Source organism: Lagopus muta, chromosome 16, assembly GCF_023343835.1.
Source record: "Lagopus muta isolate bLagMut1 chromosome 16, bLagMut1 primary, whole genome shotgun sequence".
In the NCBI taxonomy this organism is placed as follows: domain Eukaryota; kingdom Metazoa; phylum Chordata; class Aves; order Galliformes; family Phasianidae; genus Lagopus; species Lagopus muta.
In genome coordinates, this window is record NC_064448.1 from 10202362 (window position 1) to 10223773 (window position 21412).

Below are 21412 nucleotides of genomic sequence, written 5' to 3' on the forward strand. Positions count from 1 at the left end.
AGATGGAAACTCACACTCCCGCTGCCAGGATATGTTTGCCGGGATATAAACTATTTGGATGCCTGGAATATTTTGCCTCAGCGTTATAAAACAGGTGCAGATAGGTGCATCTCCATCCACAGAGCAGCTGCTCTGGGAAGCACAGCCACATGGAGCTCACCATCCATAGCAGAGCTGTGCTTTGCACTGCCCTCACTCTGATCTCTGGCTCCACCCCACACTGGAGGGACGGTCAGCACAGAGTTGGCCACCACACATCTTTGGGGCTCTGTGTAGGACCAGCCCTGTCCCGGCCTTCAGCTCCTTGCAGTGTGCTGCAAGCCCCCCTGCCCAGGCTGCCTGCACCCAGCTTTGTGGCCTCAGCTGTCAGCCCGGTGCAGCTGGTGCCCAGGCAACGTCAACAGCATTGGCAAGGGTGGAGGAGAGGCAGGGACGTGACACGCACAGCATGCAGGAGCAGCGACGAAGCCCACAGGCCTTGTTTTTGCAAGCATGTTTTACCATAAAAACAGAAGTAATTTTATTCTCATAACTTTATAGCTAACTTAACTCTTTTAATTAGAGGTATGGGGCTCAAGGGAAACTGCTGTAATTACTGAATGGAAAATAAAATCTGATGAAATGGCAGCTGCAGTGGCTGAAGACTTAACATTTAAATAAAACTGAGATCAGGCAAATCAAGAAACTTGTACAAACCGCCCGTGTTCTGATACTCACGTACCCACATACACACAAAAAGATGTTCTAGAATAAAGTAGTTTTCTTTTTCCTCTTTCGAAACACCTTTGAAAAAGCAGTACTACAAAAGAAAAGAAGAAATTTGTTCAATAAGATAAGTGCAAGCAAGATGAAAAAGGAAGGAGACATGCCTGTGAACGTCTTTGATTCAAAGAGCACCCCAGCACACAACCAGCACAAGGCAACGCAGGTGCTGCTCTGTGCAGGGGCTGGGAAGGCAGCGCAGGGTGTTGTGGCTGCTGCCTCTACGGGCTGAGCTGAGACACCGAGTCTTCCCCAGTCCGTTCCTCTCCTGCTCACAGAAGACTCCCAGCTTTGCCCTGCATGTGTGTTTTGCCTCTGTCACATGAGCTGCCCTCCTGGTACAGCATCCAGGCTGGTCCTTCAATACCAGGAGAACCTGTGAAAGAGGGCACTGAGCCTGTAAGCATTCTCTGCTCATCTTTTCAGTTCCAGCACTGAGCTGTATCACAACTGTTCTCTGCTCCCTTAGTGCCTCCACTTCTCCTTTTGGCAATGCAGAATCCACAAACGCAAACCAAAGAGCAGAGCTCAATGCTGTGATCACTGCACTGTACAAACCCCTGTAAAATAAATATTTAAAACGTTTGAATGAGCCCTGGGTTAGCAAGAGGGCTAGCATGGAAAGCCAAGAGATTAAACTGACAGGATTTGTGTCCACCATTGGACCCTGTCTCACTTTCAGCCAGATTTAGCTGCTGGAAACACAAATGTACTGAGAGTTCCCAGATAGCACCAAAACATAAACAGCATTTCAAGCATGAAGCTGGAAAGATTTTTGCAGGCTTGCGTTCATCCTCAAATAAGATCAGAAAGGCATGGAGGAAAACGTAAAAAATTGTCCTGTCAAGCGACAAGAACCATAAACCACTCCCTGCTGCATGGGAAATCAGCATGTGTTCAGAGCCAGGAGTAGCACCAATAACCTACAGACTATGCTAGAGCAATGCGAGTTTTCCAGAAAAGGGGCATCTGCCTCAGTCAAAGAGTCTTCCTCAGGAGACTCCATCAAATTAACTTCTAGGTGTCAGGCACACCTGGATACAGGGGGCTGGCCACACTTTCACAGAAATAAAGCACCCCTTGGGGATAAGGCACCCATCAGTGTGTTCCAAAAGCTGGTGACTCATGTGGCCAAAGAGCTGTAATCTAAGGTCAGACTTCTGCAGCAGAGAGATAAATGAACGGTGGTAAATGGAAGCAGATGGTTCACCAAGAATTCCTTTTTGCACATTGCTGATTTGTGATCCCGTTACCCAGCAGCCAGGCCTACAACCTGAAGGACAAGCCACTGCCAGTGTCTCCACACTCCAATTCCTCCTTTCTCAGCACACATTTAGGCAAGGACTAGCCTGGCTGAAGAAAGGAAGAACAGAGGAAAGGAAGGCAAGCATGGACATGCGTATTTCCCTTCTTTGAACATAGCTGGAGGTGATAGGGCCTTTAAACAGCCACCACGCTTGGCATGAAGTGAGAGATCTCTCCCCTGCTCCACAGCACGGAGCTGCTTTCTCTTCGCAGTGGTCCCAGCAGTGCTCTCCTAGATCTGTTGAACAAGTCTCCTTCACGGTTGCCACCAATCTTCCACGTTCTTTTTTTTTTGGACACCACTGTCAGAGTTGCTGCCTTTCCTCTTTGTCTCTAAGAATCAGTCTGTGTGAACATCCAGCCATGGCAGAAGCACCAAAATATCCTCCAGCAGGTGTCCATGCTCATAGAGGAAGTGGGTACTTAAGCTGACACAAGTAATCTCAAATTAGGCGTCAGGGTTTTTCAGCACTTCCTGACCTGAGAGCTGGATCACATCTCTGGAAAAATCTTCCTGCAGATGCCAGTTTCTCAGCCCAATGCCAAGCACGGCTCATACCGTTACTCACCATGGGCAGGTGATCCACTGGCATCTTCAGTGTGAACAGGGAAGCAAGCAGCAGAAGGAAAGCAAAGAACTAGAAAGAATTTCTGGCTAGAATTTGCTGCTTTAAATCATCACATAAACATAGGCTGTGTGCTGGAACCGCCACGCTCGCATCACAGAAGTGAAATGGGCATCAGGCTCCCATCCAGCTTGGGTTTAATGGCAGGGAAGACAGATCTGCTCTTTGAGAAAAATCCCTGTTGCTGATCTCTATTTTGTCTTGCAGTGGAGTACAGTATTCCTCTTTACTTCCTGCCAAAAGTGGAGGAAGTACTATGGTACTTCAAAGTAATTACAGCAGTTCGGCCGAGAAATGGCTGCATTTCAAACTAAGCAGAAGATGAGAAAGTGGGGAGTGGCTCCCTGATAAATGTTTAACCTGCTTTGAGACCTCGGGATGAAAAGACATTCTCCAGAACAAATAACTGCTGTTTGCTTAATACCTGTCCAATTTGTCTCCATAAAGCGCTTAGAGAGGCCTTACCCTGCTAGCACCTCGGTGCCAGACCTGGGCAGCACAGCACAGCCAGCACAGCCCCGACACGACAGCTGGTGTCCGAGGAGCAGGTGGTAGTGTGGGCAGTGGGGGAGCCCAAAGAGGCTCTGTTTGATCCCATTTCCTTTTGGTGAGCTGCTATCTCTGCTGGAGAAACTGGCAGACATTTGGCTGTGCCAGCACCGCACCCCTGAAATAGGCAGCCTGACTTCTGCAGCAAGGCTGGAAGTTTTCAGTCTCCTGATTATCAGCAGAACAGCCACAATTATCTAAATAAAACTATTACTATATTGGGCCTTGGAACATAAATAGAACTTAATGGATTTTATTACATCCCAGGAAGCAAGAGTTACAGACGGAGAAGTATTGCTAAGAGTGCACTGCTGCTACCTATCAATTTCTCCTAAACACTCAGCACTTAAGAAATATCCAAAGAAACACACTGCTTCCACAGCATAACTATTTCAAATTCCCCTTTGAGCTCTTCCCTTTTAGCCAACTTGCACGGCACATTTTAGCAGCTGAAAATTAAAGGGTCACAATATTGAGCCTCAGGTATCGAGTGCACAATGGAAACAGCAGCTTACACAGAAAGGGCACTGCTGAGCACCGCAGTAACAAGTTTGTTGCCTCAGAGCTGGAAGCTCTCTGCCATGAAGTTTTTTATTTAACTCAGCAAGAAACGAAGGGAAATGTTACAGCCACAGATTTATTCCTTACAATTCTGCTACAAAACCAGAGCCACGCTAGGAGCGAGAGTCCACAGCTCAGGCTGCAGCATCCTCTTTGATCTGATTTACTCCCATTCAAGTGAGAGGGGTCAGCCTAAAGAAGGACTGCCAGTACTTCAAGCTCTCCTGCTGGAGCCCAGCTTCCAGAAGGCCAGCTAGGAGCCAAGGACAGGAGATGCTGCAGGTCCAACAGAAGCAGCTTGCAGCAGCAGAGCCGGGCGGCGACGCAGCCACCAGCCCAGTAGGGCTGGAACAAAGAGGGCTTCTGGGGGCCGAAGGAAAGCAGCCATCGATGCCGGGCTTCCCCTGGCCCCTCCTTGTGTGGTAGAGGAAAAGCAATCTTACCACCCCGGGGACTTCCCACCTGGCCCCGCTCAGAGGTGACAGCCCAGGCCTGCTGTTATCTCCAACACAGACGCATTTATTCTCCAGAGAGCCTCCCGCATCTTATCTAGCTGGCCGTTTCCAAACGCCTATCGTACAGGCCAGCTAAAACCACTTTAAGCTCTTTTATGCAGCTATTTCTGAGAGCGGGTCGGAGGGGAGAAAGGAAGAACGAGAAGCAGGGGGGGTTGGAGATGTCAGAGCACAGTTGCTCGATTCCCCCCCCCTCGCCATGCCCTGATTGTCATGGAAAGCAGCCTCCTGCCGTCTGCACCGCTCCCTGCCTCCCCGCCTTGTAAACAGGACCTGGCACATGAATGGAGACACAGTTTACAAAGATCCCTTGCTTAAAGCAAATTTGCCTCTCAACACATGGCCAAACTCTCACACAATAAATTAACTATTTGGCAGCCCCCGAACTATTACTGGAGCCAAACCAATTAGGGTTTAATGTGATCCCAATTTCCTATTTCTGAGACTGGGGTCGGGACTGGGGGAAGGCTAGGGGGGAGAGGAGGGAATGAGAGCTAAGTAAATCCCCCCTTGGTTTATAAATCCTTGCCAATCATCCCAGATAAACCTGTCACCCACAGCTCTAAATCTGTATCTGCACTCGTACGCTCAAAGGGATGCTATGGGAAAAGGCACATTGCACTCTGCGTGCCCGACTCCCAACATGTGTTTTCCATACTCGGGAAATTCAATCATTTAAAAAATATTTACTAAGCTTTGTCTTTAATTAGAAAAACATGACGACGGATAAGGAGAGTTATTGTTTCTAAGCTGGAAATGTCAGAGATCCTAATGATGTCACAAGATAAACCCAATTACCAACCCACATGTATGCTGCCAGGGAGGCAAACATTTTAGAGTTTTTCATCTCCCCTCCAAGTTCAGTGCTCTACAGTCACAATTAATCAGAGGCTTCTTGGCCCCCACCAAACCCACTGAGGGAGAAGGGAGGGCTCTGACTGCAGATCTGTTAGGCAGGCTGTTTTGACGCAAAGGAGCTTGCCCGCAGGGGGAGGAAGATGGGAGCCATTTGATGACTTTGTGTTTTAACATCCTGACTTCAGTGACCCCCCACTTCCCCCCCCTCCCCCCGTGCATGCAATTACCTGCCAACACCTAAACCAGGCACACCAGCCTCATCTGCACCTGGAAGTGCCACGCAGCGCACGTTCACATCCTTGGAAAAAAGTGCTGGAATAATTTTCTGCTGAAGCAAAAGCCATTGAAAGATTTGCTTCCCACAACACAGCCATAAAACGTCACCTGCAATACTCACACAACTGCAAAGCAAAAGCCTCGAGGAGGGGACAGGTTGCAGAGATCCAAGCTGGCCCTGACGGTGGGTGCAAAGGAGCAGCTGTTGTCCTCCTTGCTTCGTGTGAAGGCAAAGGAAGGTTGAGCATTTCCCCCACGCCGCTGCCTGTAAGATGCTGCAGGAGCTGGCCCTGAAGATGCACCCTGCACTTCCAGCCCAGCTCACTCGTGCAACTCCAGCCAGATGGAAAGAGACTCCGCAGGCAGGATACACAAGAACTTAGAAGTATAAAGCAAATATTTGTTGGCTAACGCACACAGAAGATAACTGGGATGTAATGAGATATTAGGAGAAGCATTTGTGTGCTCACCACTCCTGATAAGGCATCCAAAGAGTTACTGCTGGCAGGCAGGCAGGCAACAGGGAAGGTCCCAGACCCAGCTGCTGTCTGCCACCAGCCCAATCCCTCCAGTGCCCACCGCTGCTCCAGCCAAGCCCACAGCCCCTGGCAGAGCACTGCCCTACATACAGCAGCACACTGCCTCCCTCTTCTCTTTCCTTTGGGATTTGCTACCTCCCCATTTTACTTCTTTTCCTTCTTGAGTCTTGAGCGATTCAGGGACCTCAGGATGTAGTTTCAACCCTTCTTATCTCTCAGATTTTCTCTCTCAGCGGTCTGAGTCAAGGTTACACAGCTGCGCCATTTCAGAGCCAGGCCACAGATCCACAGCACAGAGGCAGCCAAACTTTTGGGTGGGATGCTTACAGCAGAGGCTGTGGAGGGAGACAAGCACCCTGGTAAGTACCACGCACATCTCAAGGTGTGAAAACAACAACTCCCATCGCTCCTGTCAGCAGCAGGAATGCTGACTGCAAGATGACCAGGCTCTCCCCGCCATGCTTCCTGAGGAGCAGGGCAGAGATGCAGAAGGCACAAGGCTGTGGGGTCACGGATCTGCTGAGCAGGAGCAAGCCCCTACACTCTGCTACTTCTGGATTTGGTGGGAACTTAAGATCTACACCTCCTGTATGCCAGAAATGGCTAGACAAAGCACACAGAGAAGCCAGGTGGGATTGCTCCCGGTGGTAACGGTTAGAGGAACTTGCTGCTACAGTGACTAAGTGTACTGTTAGGAAGTGGCTGCCCAACTCCCAAGAGACCACACGGATACAGAAAAGCGGATGTTTAGCTCAGGGAGAAGCTGCTATTGATGCTAGCAAACCAGCATATCTGTTACATCTGCTTTGAGAAAGTCAGTGAATGCTTGCAGAAACAATGCTAAGTAGTCAAGTTATTATTTTATCACATCCACAGGAAAAAAAAAAAGCTACCGCTACCTTTTCCATTCAAAACCATACCTGGTAAGGAGAGAATTCTGCAATATTTTGTAAAGCTTTCAAGTGTCATCTATGGACCCAAAGGTGAGACAGCAACATGCCATTTATCTTCTGAAAATATCCTTGAAACTCAAGGTTGAGAGCCATCACCAAATATTCTCTTAAATTCCACCAGTTCTCTACATTGGAGAAAATCCTTGCTTGAACAGTGCGACCCTTTACATTCCAACAAGACTGCATAGACTTTCTTTCAAGAAAACGTATGTGCAGGATTGAATCCAGTCACCAGACAGTAGAAATTAGTGCTTCACTTGCTAGAAAAGAATGAAATGGAGCAAAAACAATGTTAGCTGAGCCTGAAGGCCAGGCTTGATTATCATGGTGTCCACAGACACAGTAAAAATCACATCCAGTGACACCATCACAGCTGAATCAAACCCACACACTGGGTGCCACAGATGGGTGGGAGGGCAGCGGTGACAGAAGTGGTGCTGGCTGGACAAGGGGCCTCAGGAAGATGGCTTTCAGTCTGGAAGGGTTCTGGGCAAATCATGCATCTGGGGGAAAGCACTGCCTCTGGGACTACTTACAGAGGATATCTGTTGGTAACTTCTCGAGGCAGCTGTGAAGCCTTGGCAGCTCAGGCTGATGGAAACTGTACTCGGCTCACATACCCCACTGCAGTCCTGCTTTTGTCAGAGTCAAAAACACGAGCTCTACCTGAAGTACGTGCTCTTTTTTATCCTCACAAGTCAGAAAAAAACTCTTTCCTTTACAGCTTTAGAAAGAGAGTTCCTTTCACTCTCCCCAACACTACTGCAAGGAAGGACTGACACCTTAAGCCAGTTAGTTTACAGCATATAGAAACTGAGACCAAGCTCCTCACAGACTGTTTTTAATTTCTGCGTATCAGAAAGTCAGCATGTGCCTTAAACTAATATGGAACATCCCGAAGTTTCAAAGCAGACCCACATTTCTCCTTTCTTTCTGGTCCATTTAGTTTCAGAACAACTACGAAGTATTTCTCTGTAATGGATACTCAAAGACATTAAGAATCTTCCCAACAGACCCAGCAACTGTACTCATAATACAGTAGAAATCACTGGGCTGATAACAAAGGCAATGAACATAATTTGCACTTAAACAAATTACAACTCTATCTTAATTATTCACTTCCTAGAGACCAGTGATAAAACCCAGCAGCATTTCTCAGGCAGATGCTAAGCCCAGTGACAAGAACCAGTGATGCCTTGTGCTAGCAATCAGCCTGCTCAATTCCTGGCACCAAGTGGACATCATTACCTGTTCCCTATCTATAAAGCTGCTAATGACACAACACGTTTTTGTGTTTATCACAATAAAACAGCAGTGTGGCTCATTGGTGTTACCTTTAGCACTGCACCAATCCAAGCTGGGCCACAGGCATACAATGCTTTGGCTGCAGCGGAGTCATCTAAGCATCCCCTCTCTGTGGCATGCCAGGCATTGGTCACTCTCTCTTGTCAGAGGTTACAGCCTTGTCATACCTGCTGGTGTTTGGTCCTGTGCAATCACTTCCTGACCTGGATCTGGTAAAAGGATCCAGGTTTAAAGCGCTTCTAGCAGACATGGTCTATATTGCAAAACTGAAAAGATGCACTTACACTTCAGCTACAATCCAGAAAAACATTCAAACCACTTGTCCAAGGCTGCAGAAAGCACCATAGCTGAGGCAGGATCTGGTTTCACACATCAAGCACAAGACCACTGTCTTCCTTCAGTCTTATGGGTTTTCGTTTAAGTTGGATTTTAATGGCCTGACTTTCCTCCCAGCGATCAGTCCAACAGAAATAGGGATGTACAATATCTAGCTGCACCACGAGCAAGATTTGTTTCATGTAACTCTGAGTTACCACAGTTGGAACCAGTTAGCCTGGCCTCCCCTTGCAGTCTGTGAAAAAGCTCAGGCATCTGAACAAACAATTCATCACATCCAAAGAGAGGTGGTGTCCAAGGAAGGAGAGATCAATCACGCTCACAAGTGCCTGCTTCTCCTGCAAAGGGAACTCAGAGAAAAGGAAAACAGCTATACAAGGGTGATTTGTGGGTTTTGAAGCTAAAGAAGAATGATCTTGCTCAAGTCCTGTGGGGTCTTTTTTCCAAGACAAAGAGAAAATCCCTCCCTCACAGCCAGTGGATGAATCAGGTATGAGGTTTCTGCAAACCTGTGCTGATGCCGATGCAGCGTCTCACTGCAGCTCCTTCCTCCTGCAGCAGCCATCTTCACTGCTGGCTGTTTCCAGCCTGCTTGCTTTGACAGACCACTATTTCTAGCTGCCTTAGGGGCATAACAATCTCACTCAGAACACCCCCACACACTGCACCGAGCAGTGTGATAAAGCATTCACCCACCTCCTACAGTTTTCATCACTGGGTAATTCCTTCTTCCTAGAGAGAATGTAGCTCAGGGTGTTTTCCACATTAAAGCTAGCATCTATCTTTGCAGAACAACAGAACATCCTGAGTTGGCAGGGACCCCACAAGGATCACGGAGTCCAATGCCTGGATCCACACAGGACCACCCAAAATCCAACCTTGAGTGAGCTGCAGCAGTCTGGGGCTGTGCCCACTGCCCTGAGCAGCCTGTTCAGTGGTCCCTGGAGTTCAGTTCCGCTGGCTTTGAAAGCAAAGCAGTTCAGCTCCATCATTCAGAGACAAATACTGTGTGCACTCTTCTTAAACTTCAGTTGGGGACTGCCCTCTGATTGTCAAGATATCTATGCAAGGCCTTTCTATCACCAAGAGAATCAAAGCTCTTCCCAATTTAGCATCATCCACAAATTTAACGTACCCTCAAGAACTTTAAGAACATAATTGAAGAAAATATGGAAGAGAACTGCTTTGGAAATGGAGCCCTGCAGAACCCCACTAGTGACTGGTTGCCGGTCTGATGCAATCCCATTAACTAGAACCCTCTGACCCTGATCTGCCAGCCAATCCTTCAGCCAATGCATTCTGATTTTGTCTTGCTGTATGCTGGGCAGTTTGTCCAGAAGAATATTGGGAGAAACAACATTGAAAGCTTTGCTGAAATCCCACAAGATTATGCCTTGTCTTCTTTTCCCTTGTGATAAAAAGATGATAAACCTTATAAAAAGTTCATTAAAAAGATCTTTCCCATTGTGAATCCACGCTGGCTACAACCAATGACTGCGCTGTCTTTCAGGTGTTTTTCAGTATTTTCCACAATAACCACCTCCACAATTTTGTCTGGTCTCTTAGGACCACATCTGCCAGCTTCAGTTACTGCGACCTCTCCAGACTTCCAGAACCACTGAAAAATAATTGAGAGGGGTCTCACAGTGACATCGGTCAGGTCTTTGAGTACCCTGGGATGAATCCCATTGGTCCCCATAGATTTATAGATCTATATGCATCCTGCTGGAGCAGCAAATTGCACACGAGTTCAGAGTTGGCCAGGAATTTATTATTAGCGCAGTCACAGTCTTCAAATTCAAGCCTCTGGTGGTCCCAGAGCCCATCATTGGTGCTGAACACAGAAGCAAAGAAGGCATTAAACATTTCTGCATTGCTGGCATCCCTATTTGCGATGTGACATTCACCAAGTAACAGTACAGTGTCATCTCTGCTCCTCCACTTCCTGCTGTTGTATTTTAAATAGATTTTTTTTGCTTTTCCCTGAAGTTCTGCTCAGCTTCGACTCTAACTGAGCTCTTGTCACACACATATGCTCTCCCTGCCATGGCAAACAACATCTCTGCAGTCCTCCCATGCCAGCCATGTCACTTCCACTGACAATACGCTTTCTTCTTCCACCTAAGCTGCACAAGAAGACCTCTGCTCAGCCAACCTGACCGTCTGCCCTGATCTCCTGCATGGTTTCCAACATTATGGCACTGCTTGCTCTTGGGCACAAGAGAGATAGTGCTTAAAAGTGACCAGCACTGATGTTTGGTGTGTTCTGCAACAATATCACTGATGAACTGGTTTTATCCCTCTTCAAAACCAGGGCAACTCTCAGGCTATAGGCCCCAGTCTTTGCAAGAGCAAACACGTAAGTGCTTATATGCAGCCTCAAAACTGTGTCAAATACTGAGAAATGCTGCTCACATTTAGAGAAAAGACTGAATAATACCATGAGGGAATAAGATATTGTCAGCTCTGCTCACTGGGGTCAGTCAAAAACTTAAATGCAGCAGAAACAAAAGAAGCACTTGCCATAATATAAGCAAAGGAAAAGAGAAAATTAAAGAAATAAGCAATCCAACCCTTTTCCACTTTAATTTGTGTCTGTATCCTGCTGAGGGAACAAGCAGTTTGTAAGTTGTAGTCTGCCATGTAATTCAGTATTAGCTGCAGGCTCATAAATAGGACAGTAAAGCATACGCAAAGACTGATTTATAGGAGCCAAAGAGAGAGAGCTGAAGTCCTGCAGCTATTTGCATCCTCCTCACATACAAACGTGTGCTGACGGAAAGGTTCCTGCTGAGAAAGAGAGAGAAGCAAGAGATGCTCGGGAGGGAGATCTCACTCTAAAAAACAAAAAAGTCTAAACTGTAAAAAGCCAAGAAACTTCATATTACATTGGTGGTTTCTTTTCCCCTCAAATCCACAGGCTAATGACTACATGAGAGGCAGGGCTTGCTGCAATCACACTACTTAACTGCTGCTCAGCAGGTGTCTGCCCCTACATCTGAAGCCGTCTCTCAAAGTCACAGCAGGGCAGAGGTAATGGGGAGGATGTGAAGTGAGCAAAGTGTCCCAACACCAGTAGAAGAGGGCAACAAGTGGTGGTATTTATCATGGCAGAAGATTAACACATCAGATCAAAGCTGAAAAGCCTCACAACAGGTTTTGGGCTTGTTGGTGATTATTTGAGAACTGCTTTTCCTCACCTGACAGCTGGGAAATCATTTGCTCAGAAAAATTCTTCAGCTGAGCAGAGTTGAAGAAGTGGGACTGCAAAATCTCAATGCAAAGTTACAACTTTGGATCTTTTCCTACCTCAAATAATCTCCAAGCTGAGTGGGAGCTGACTGCTCAGTGAGCATTCTTTCCCTAAGGCTGAAAAATGCTCCTTCATCTTTTCATTTGGATCGGGCAAATGTAAACATAACCAGCACCCAGCTTCTCCCTGGAGTTCAGTTCTGCTGGCTTTGAAAGCAAAGCAGTTCAGCTCCATCATTCAGAGACAAATACTGTGTGTACTTTAAAGCCCCCATTTCTCTCAATACCTAACAGAAGTTGGCTGAAGGGCCTCCATTCAGCACACCTGACTTCAACAGACTTCTGTGAATTCCTGCTTTGAAGATAAAGGGATTCTGGGGCTGCTGCAATGTGGATGTCCTTAGCTCTGAACTCAGCCACTCACAGTGTTGATGGGCTCCATCATTCATTCAAGCAAAACTTGCTAGCTTCTTTACCTTAGAACTACAGCTGTGGCTTGTAAAGCCCACACCTCCAAACCCAGCAGCGTACAGAATCATAGAGTCACAGAATCTCCAAGTTTGGGAAAGGCCTCCAAGATGATCATGTCCAGCCATCCACCTACTGGTGATATTTTCCCACTAAACCACATCCCTTAATACAGCACCTACACGTTTCTTGAACGCTCTAAACATTTCTTCTACACAAGAGTAGTTTAACAAGTGCCCATACATCAGATCAGTTGCAGTGTATGTAGTGCTATGCCAAAAGAAAAAATGGATGGAAAGGTGTGTATTGCACACAGACCTGGAAAAACACAAAAAGTCTGAATATAGGAGACTGAATGGCTGAATAAAGGAGATCATTTAAGAAAGACTTCCACCTCAACACAATCAAGGGTGCTTCCAGATGCATCAAGGAAAAAAAGTGCAAAAAACCCAAACCTGATATAAGGTCTTCTTTAGTGCAGATCACTAGGAATCAATGTATTTAGCTGTTCAGCATCATGGCTTACACACATTTAATACAACCCAAGAAGGCTGACTGTGCAGCTAGCGGTTGCACGCCACACGGACAACAGAATAAAGCTTAAAGCAGGGTAAAGACAGTAGAGAACACATTAGAACTAGGGAATTCATTAGCACTTTGCTCAGAACAGGAAACTGTCATTTCCACAGGTGATTTTGAACTCCTTCATTCAGCCATCCAGAATGAAATGCAGTACTTTGGTGGAAAGCCTACGAACTGCAGCTGCTGCTCCATTTCTGAATGATCAGTAACCATGCTTCTCTACAGGCTGCTTCCCTGTGAGCAACTACACTTCATTAGAGAAATCCCCCAGTTCTTTGAGCACTGGGACACTCTTCATGCTTTTCTGAACCACAGCGTACCAGCCATTCTAAGGGCACAGTGCAGCCCATGAGCCAGCAGACAGAATCATAGAATCACAGAATGGCCAGAGTTGGAAGGGACCTCAAGGATCATGAAGCTCCAACCCCCCCCGCCACAGACAGGGCCACCAACCTCCCCATTTAATACCAGACCAGGCCGCCCAGGGCCCCATCCAACCTGGCCTTGAACACCTCCAGGGATGGACGGGGCATCCACAGCCACTGTCTTTCTCATACTGGGGGCTCCAGACCTGGACACAGCACTCCAGATGGGGCCTCACAAGAGCAGAGCAGACAGCATCGAGCACCATGCTCCCTTCTGCCCCTGCCTGGGGCGGCTCTGAGCTCTGTGCCCACACACGCGGTTCATGGAAGCAGGGATGGGAAGCAGGATGCCGACCTGCGGCACACACGTGCTGCACACCTATGCTGCTTCTTGGCAGCAGGGCTGCGCTTCCCTGCACTCCTGCAAGGCTCACAGCTTTCAGCGCTCAACACAGCCAGCAATAAACTTCCTGTGCCGAGAAATTAACAAAATTAACGAAAGCAGAGCTTTTTCACCTTCACTCCCCCAACATCGGGGCACGCCGGGAGGCTCCGTGCCCCACGGGGGACATCTCACACACACACACACACACACACAGCCCGAAAAGCCGAGGCGCTTCAGCCCACCGCCCCGGGGCACGGGCACAAAGTTGGCACGCAGGGGGGAGCCGGGCTGAGCTACGACCCGGGGCTGCGAACCCGACCCGGCCCGCCAGGAGCGCGCAGGCACCGCCAGACGGGTCACTGCCCGGCCGATAAGCGCGGGGCCAGCAGCGCCGGCACCGCCCGGCCCAGCTCCCGCCGCCCAGCCCCGGGCCCCCCGCCCCGCCAGGCCACCCGGCCCCGCTCGGCGGTCCTTACGCTTGCAGCCTCCCGAGATCCCCACCATCGCACGGCTCCCCGCTCCCGGCGCGGCCCAGGCGGCCCGGCCCGGCCCTGCCCGCCTCTCGGCGTGACGCGGGGGGCGCGGCCAGCCCCAGGGCGGCGGTTGGTCGGCTTCTGGGTAACCCGTTCGAATGAGAATTAGAAACGAGGCGATATCGATGCGGGTTAAGCCTTAGCGAGGATATAGCCATCAGTGTTGTTCTGTTGTAGTCCAAAATGAGCCCAGCTCCCCTGGCCACACCGAGCCCCTCGCACCTGTCTGGGGAGGAGAACGCAGAGGCACATCCGAGTGCCCGCAGCCCTGGCTCTAAGGGTGAATGCTGTCCTAGCCCAGCACCGCCGCTCACGTCCTGCAGGAGGTGTTTCAGGGGCTCCGTGGTGCCTGCAGGACAGCTGGGATGAATCACGGAATCACAGAATGGCCAAGATTGGAAGGGACCTCAAGGATCATGAAGCTCCAGCCCCCTGCCACACGCAGGGCCACCAACCTCCACATTTAATACCAGCCCAGGCTGCCCAGGGCCCCATCCAACCCGGCCTTGAACACCTCCAGGGATGGACGGGGCATCCACAGCCTCTCTGGGCAGCTGTTCCAGGGCCTAACCACTCTCCTTGTAAAGAACTTCCCCCTGACATCCAACCTCAACCTTCCCTCCCTCAACTTCAAACCATTTCCCCTCGTCCTGCTGTTATCTACCCTTTCAAAGAGCTGATTCCCCTCCTGTTTGTAGGCTCCCTTTAGGTACTGAAAGGCTGCAATGAGGTCATCCAATAGCCTTCTTTTCTCCATGCTGAACAAGCCCAGCTCCCTCAGCCTGTCTTTGTAGGGAGCTGCTCCAGTCCCCTGATTGTCTCTGTGGCTCCTCTGGACCCTCTCCAACAGCTCCCTGTTTTTCTCTTACAGGGGCTCCAGACCTGGACACAGCACTCCAGATGGGGCCTCACAAGAGCAGAGGAGAGGCAGACAGACAATCACCTCCCTGTCCCTGCTGGCCACCCCTCTTCTGATGGAGCAGGATACCATTTGCTTTCCGAGCTGCAAGAGCACACTGCTGGCTCATGTTAAGCTTTTCATCCATCAAGACCCCCATGAAGAATGGGACTCCTCAGTGAGGATGGTTGCAGCTGACTGCCCAGCCTTCAATTGGGCTGAGGAGCTCCATCACAAGCCCATGTGGTTTGCTGTGGTTCTGTGAGGCAGTCTGGTGTGCCAGCAGCTCTCCCTTAGACCTGGTCCCCCAGCATCTTGCCTCTGCAAGAATGCCCCTCAGAGCCTGGCTGCAGAGCCAGTTCATTTAGATGTCATTTTTACCTTATGTGAAAATACCTGATGCTAAGTCAACGGTTCACAACAGACCTCCAGTGTGGCTGTTTTAATTGTGGCAGAGTCCAAAGCTTGGCTTTCCCTCTGGTGGTTACCACTGAGCCCAAAAGTGCTGGGATTGCTGATCCCAAGAGCTTCACCAAGTGTCTAGAAGTTCTGCCTGAGCTTTGTTGCAGCTGCACATGCAGCACCAGCCCAGTGCTGACAAGCACTCAGCAGCTGAAAACAGAGCAAGAGGTGGTCTGTGCCCTTGAATTTGCTGTGATAGGTTCTCCCTAGGGACACTGTGGGTGGGCTGGCTGGGCCAGGAACTTCCCAATAGCCTTAAAGGAAAGTAGCTGTGTATCTGCAAACTCAGTTATAGCTGGGGTTTCTGTTCTCAGCAGTGAAATACTAATGTGGTCCGGAGAGCTGGACCTCATCTATCCTGTGCAGAAATCCTTGCCAGCAGTTGGCAGATCACACTGGCACCAGTGTTCCTGTGGCTCTTTGCTCCATGAAGCCCAGTGGCTCAGCGTTCACAGGGTGCATCACACCTCTTAGGATGGAGCAGAACACTCGAACTGGCTGTCGTATGCACCATCAACTCTCTGTCATTATAAGCAAGGCAACAAGAGCTGTGAGCCCTGCATAGCACTGGGGAAGGAAGGGCAGCAACACTGCTGTTGTCCCATAGGGTCACATTCCCAGCAAACTGGCAGTGAATCCCTCCATTTCTGCATGGGTTACTGCTGGTCATGTTCCTGTTTGAGGCACAGCTGCAGGTGAGCTGCTGTGCAGTGACTGAGTGCAGCTTTGTTTGAGTTTGATGGCCAGGAGCAGGCATCTCTTGGGTTTAGAAGTCCCACAGACATTTCAGATATGCTTCATTGTACCCTTCAACTATGGACATTACATACACAATATATACAGTGGAGCAGACTGAAGGATATGAATAGCACAGAGATCCTCAAAGTTTGGCATGTTCTGTCGCAATATCACTGGTGAACTGATTTTATCCCTTCTCGTCCTTCAAATCATAGACACCTCTCCTCCCCCTTCAAAATCAGGGCAAATCTCAGGCCTGCACTTCGTTCCCTGCAGCTCCAGGGCAGTTTCTCACTAAGGAAATTCCCAAATTACTTGCTAAGGAAATGCAGCAGTGCCCAGAGTGGTCAGTGTTCCTGACTGCAGGAAGATGGGCTCTTGCAGAGAGAGAACTGCTGAAGGAGATAGGAGAAGGGATGAGATCAGGCAGGAGTGAGAGTACACTGCAGCTATTGAGCCCAAAAAGACAATAATTCTGTGCTAAAATACTTCCAGTAAGGGAAATCTGAGGCCATCAGTTATGGCACAGATCAAATGTGAGCATGTGAACCTGAGAGTGCTCAGTCTGGCTTAGAAACTAGAATCTTTTCCCTGAAGCCATCTCAGATCTTCCTCATTTGTATATTCAAGCTGGTGGGTGCCTGATACAGAAATAAGGATAGGGAAACCATCTTTAATATCACATTTGTTTTCCAAAAGCTATCTGGCTCCATTGTTTTTTTTACAGTTTGAGAAAGCAGTGACTTTGGCAGTGCTGCATTCCCCCAAAGTGCCCTGGGTGATAGGATGAACAACTGGAGGGGTGGAAAAGTGATGTGTGAGCATTGCAGTTGCCAATGCTGAGTGCCGGATGTACATCTCCTTACGAGACCTTCTATTTCTTCTCTGAGATGAAGAAGCTCACTGCAGCCATTGAGGATCTCAGGAGACAACAAGCAGGTCCTGCTCCATATCACCTGCTCCTCTGGGTCCCCATGGGCCTGTCACTCATTTCTGTATCTTGGGATTTTACTCCTGGTCTCCTCACCCATAGGGACAGCTTTCTGCCCAGCTCCACTGCCCTGCTCAGTGATGTGGCATGAGCTAGCTCAGCACCAGGCAGGATCTAGCCAAGCAGATACAAAGCAGTGGCAGTTGATGCAAAGCCAGCGATAAGCAGCAAGATCTGAGCACTGCCCAGCCCACATATGGCTTGGATTTCTTATAGGATCGCATTTCTCTGGTCATTGCATCTCTCTGGACATGATGATGAACCCCATGGTTTGGCTTCCATCAGCTGCAAGCTCTGCTCTCTCCCTCCTCCATAGACAAGTGCCATGAAGCCAAGACCCTGCCAGCAAGTGAGCTGCCAGGAGAGGCTGCAGAAGTGGGGACATCTCCTCTGAGACCACTGGAGACCACAGCTCCTTCCTCACGTCAGTGTTTGCAAGGGGATGACCACGGTTGGGTGCTGAGGCTTAGCACTGCAGCATGCATCGTGCCTGCTCACAGCACCCATGCTACCTGGGGAGCTGCAGCACCACTCAAACTTCTAGCAGTGGTCCCCAAACACCCCCTGCTCTCATGGTGAGCCTGAGCCTCACCATGCAGGCTGCCTGCCATCTGGCATGAGTGGGACTGAGTAGAGTTAAATAAATGTTAAATATACATTAATGCCATGTGACAACTAGCAAAAGGCAGTGATTTCAAGCTTGAAGAGTCTGCTTATGTAAACAGCATCCCGAAATTAATATTTACCTTTTAAAGCAAACAGATATTTGGGGTATTTCGTTGTCTTTCTGCCTAGCAGATGCTAAGAACAACAGCTTGGTGCTGCAGGGAATTGGCTTGACAGCTCAGGGGATGGTAAACTCCCTGGCAGCCTCCAGACTGTGAGGTCAGAGCCAGTCCCTCTCTTTTCAAGCAGATAAATTCTCACAAACACCAGATTAATCTTTGCTGAGGGGCTCAACCCTTAATGAGGAGCAGGACCTGGGGAGCGGGAATTCACACAGCAGATGGATGAAGACTTTGGGGATGCCTGAAGCAGACTCTTGTCTGGAAGGTTCTAGGGGAGGCTGTCCTGTGCTCCATTACCAGCAGAACCTGCATCCATGGGGCAAATCTCACAATTTTTCATTTTTTAAAGGATGATCTGTTTGTAAATCGCAGCTTCAGCCCATTTCAACTGACTACACAGCCCTTAGAGCCCCCCAGCCTGATTTTGCTCCTGTGGGAAGGGCTGTCCCCATGTACACCTACAGACCTGACCTTTTTGGGATTTCACCGAGGTGTTTGTGGCATTTCCCAGCCCATGGGATGGCTGTCCAGTATCTGGGGCTGGGAGATTTTAGGAGCATCTTTCATCTCATCGCTGCTGACCTCACCCAGGGATTGCCTTTATTTCACTCCTCTGCTCCTTTTCTTGCCTTAATCCCCAGTGCTATACTTTCATCCTCTTCTACCATGCGACACATGGGGACATCCATGCCACCCAACAGCTGCCCAAGGGCTGGCTTATCTGCATGGGGTCACACTCAAAGTGTCCCCATCTCAGTGGGAATAGAGATGTGCAGGGCTCAGAGTTGAGGGGCTTGGTGAGTGGGATGGGGCTGATCCCGCGTGTCCCAAATCCAGCCCTCCAGTATGCACCAGTCCTGTGAGCATCACACTGAGGGACTGTCACCTGCTCCTATCCCGCTGCACAGCTGCCAGCTTGGGAGGACAAACTGAGAGCTGCTTTTGGAGGCCGGTACCCACAAAGTAAACCCATTAACACAGGAGGTTCGTGGGTGGGATCTGGGGCAGGATTGGGCTGGGAGGATGTGGAGAGGCTCGATTGCCCCTGTAAAAAGTAAAACAAACCAATAACAGTGTTCCTAGAACAGCTTGGAAAGAGACGTGGGCACAGTTGCATGGATAGGGGAATTTTGGATGTCATTGTGCTGAGAAATGAGGACATACTGCTGGGGGGGGAGGAGTGACAGGAAAAGTGTCCAGCAGCATACCGAAAATGTTGCTGAAGCACTGTGAGCATGCACAGCAATGCCTGGGGCAGCTTTGCTTCTTCCTTTTGTCCTGCCCTTTGGCACCAAGCACCCACCCCAGCAAAAAGAGATGCACCACCACCACAGGCAGTAATTTCCATCAGTAACAACCGCAGGATGTACAGGATGCTGGGTGCCTGGGGAAGCATTGCACCAGCCTGGGGTGCTGAGCATTTCCAGAGTGCTGTGCTGGGAATAAAACAAGTTCCTTTGAGTCGTTAGGCTGAATACCTTTCTTCCTAAAAGTAAACCTCTTTGCTTTTAAAGTGCTGACAGTGTGTGTTGAGGCCCAATGTTACTGTGATTATGATGGATTTAAAACACTGTACTCATTGCAGCCTTCAGTACTTGAAGGGAGCATATAAGCAGGAGGGGGAACAGCTGTTTACGAGGGTGGATAGTGATAGGATAAGGGGGAATGGTCTTAAACTGAGACAGGGGAGGTTTAGGTTGGATATTAGGAGGAAGTTTTTCATTCAGAGGACGGTGAGGCACTGGAACAGGTTGCCCAAGGAGGCTGTGGATGCCCCATCCCTGCAGGCATTCAAGGCCAGGCTGGATGTGGCTCTGGGGCCTCTGAGTACACTGTATTGAAGCCCTGAAAAAAGTCAGATAAGGAAAGCATTTGAGAAAACAGGGGAGTTTTCTTCTTGCATGGCAAATCCAGGCTGTAGATGGGAGGATGAGAGCTCAGTCCTTCTTCCTGAGCCAAGACAGATACAGGACAAGGGCTGGAATACTTGCTCCTGGCAATGCCCACATGCTTCTGGCTCCTCCTCAGTGCTCCCAAGCACCCAGCGCATGGCTCTGTCTGCACTGGGGGTGCTGGGGAGAATTACTCCATTCCCACAGCTGGAGAGCTGGGAGCACGGTGTCTTGGGACCTGTTAAAGTGGGAAAAACCCATCTCTGGGACTCCTTCCATCTTTGTGCTGGGGCTGCCAAGCTGAAAATAGGACCCGCCAGCCCACCCTGCTATGGGTTTGCAGACATATGTGTGTGCGAGTGACTTTTTTGGATGAGTTTTGGAAGAAAAACCCCTCTGGGTGTGTGCTGTGTCCCCCAGCCAGGCTGGCTGTGGCTGCCCTTGGTGCTACAGGGATGCGTGGCACCAACTGCCTTCTGCTAGGGGAGGTTTTGGCTGGGCATTGCTGTGTGTTAATTTGGATAAAACCTCATTTTAGAAAAGAGAGCAAGCATGTGGCATTTTCGTTCCAAATTCATCTTTGTTCTATACGATAAGCCGTAGAGCTGGAGATCAGGAGTTGAAATAATGAATTTCACTGTTACTGACTTAAAAAAAAAAATCCGTTAAATGGCAAATTTTAAAATGTCACGATTTCTCCGTCTGTTCAGTGCAAAAACCCATCTGAAAGTGCCCACAGCTGAGCCCCCATGCCCTCTGCAAGCCCAGGAGCCTCTCACTGCCATCCTGCTGGGCCTTGAGCTGCATCTCTGCTCCTGATCCCTTTGCTTTGGCTCCTCCAGGCCCCATCCCAGCGCTCAGGGCTCTGCACAAGGCATCACTGCCAGCATCCCTGGTGCACATGGGCAGCTTTGCCCCAGCAGTGCCGCACACCGGGGCCACATCCTGTGGGGCAGCCGGCTCCAGCAGGGAGCAGTGGTAGCACACAGACCGTATCAGAGATGATTTCCTGACAAACAGTGCGGCTCATTGTCTGTTCTCATTTATAAACTGCTCCACACCAGCCATCTGATATCCATTATTACAATTACAAACAAGCACAGTAACTCTCCAGCTGGTCAGCCCCAGCCGAACAGCACTGCAGCCATTCAGGGATGCCATATGGTACCGGGGTTTCCAAAGCAGCATTGTCAATCAGCCTTATTAATTTCTGAATTCGTTTCTTTTCCTTTTAGGGATATATGTACATATATATTTTTATACAAGACAGAGACACTTCTCTGACCTTAATTTGGTACATGCAGCTTGATGGAATAATTGAAACCTTGAAATCTACCCGGCAGCTGGTGGGGACAGGAAGAGCCTGGGCTCAGTGAGCAGCCCCCTGAGTGCTGGTGCTTGTGCTGGAGCTGCACACGCCTCTCACCATACACACCACCATGCATGCCACGAGAATATTAAAAACCCATTAGA

At 49.3% G+C, this 21412-nt stretch overlaps 1 protein-coding gene across 2 annotated transcripts in view; it reads right to left on the bottom strand.

Annotated features, from left to right (window-relative positions):
• CBFA2T2 (CBFA2/RUNX1 partner transcriptional co-repressor 2) overlaps window positions 1-14207 on the bottom strand; it is a 51713-nt gene extending 37506 nt beyond the window's left edge. The window contains exon 1 of one of the 2 annotated variants that reach the window (XM_048963535.1): window positions 14114-14207. In XM_048963535.1, the coding sequence (XP_048819492.1) occupies window positions 14114-14141 (28 nt within the window). In that variant the 5' untranslated portion in view covers window positions 14142-14207. Of the gene's footprint in view, window positions 1-5573; window positions 6401-14113 lie in introns of those variants that run through there. The other variant, XM_048963534.1, reaches the window with a different exon arrangement.
• Window positions 14208-21412: the final 7205 nt, after the last annotated feature.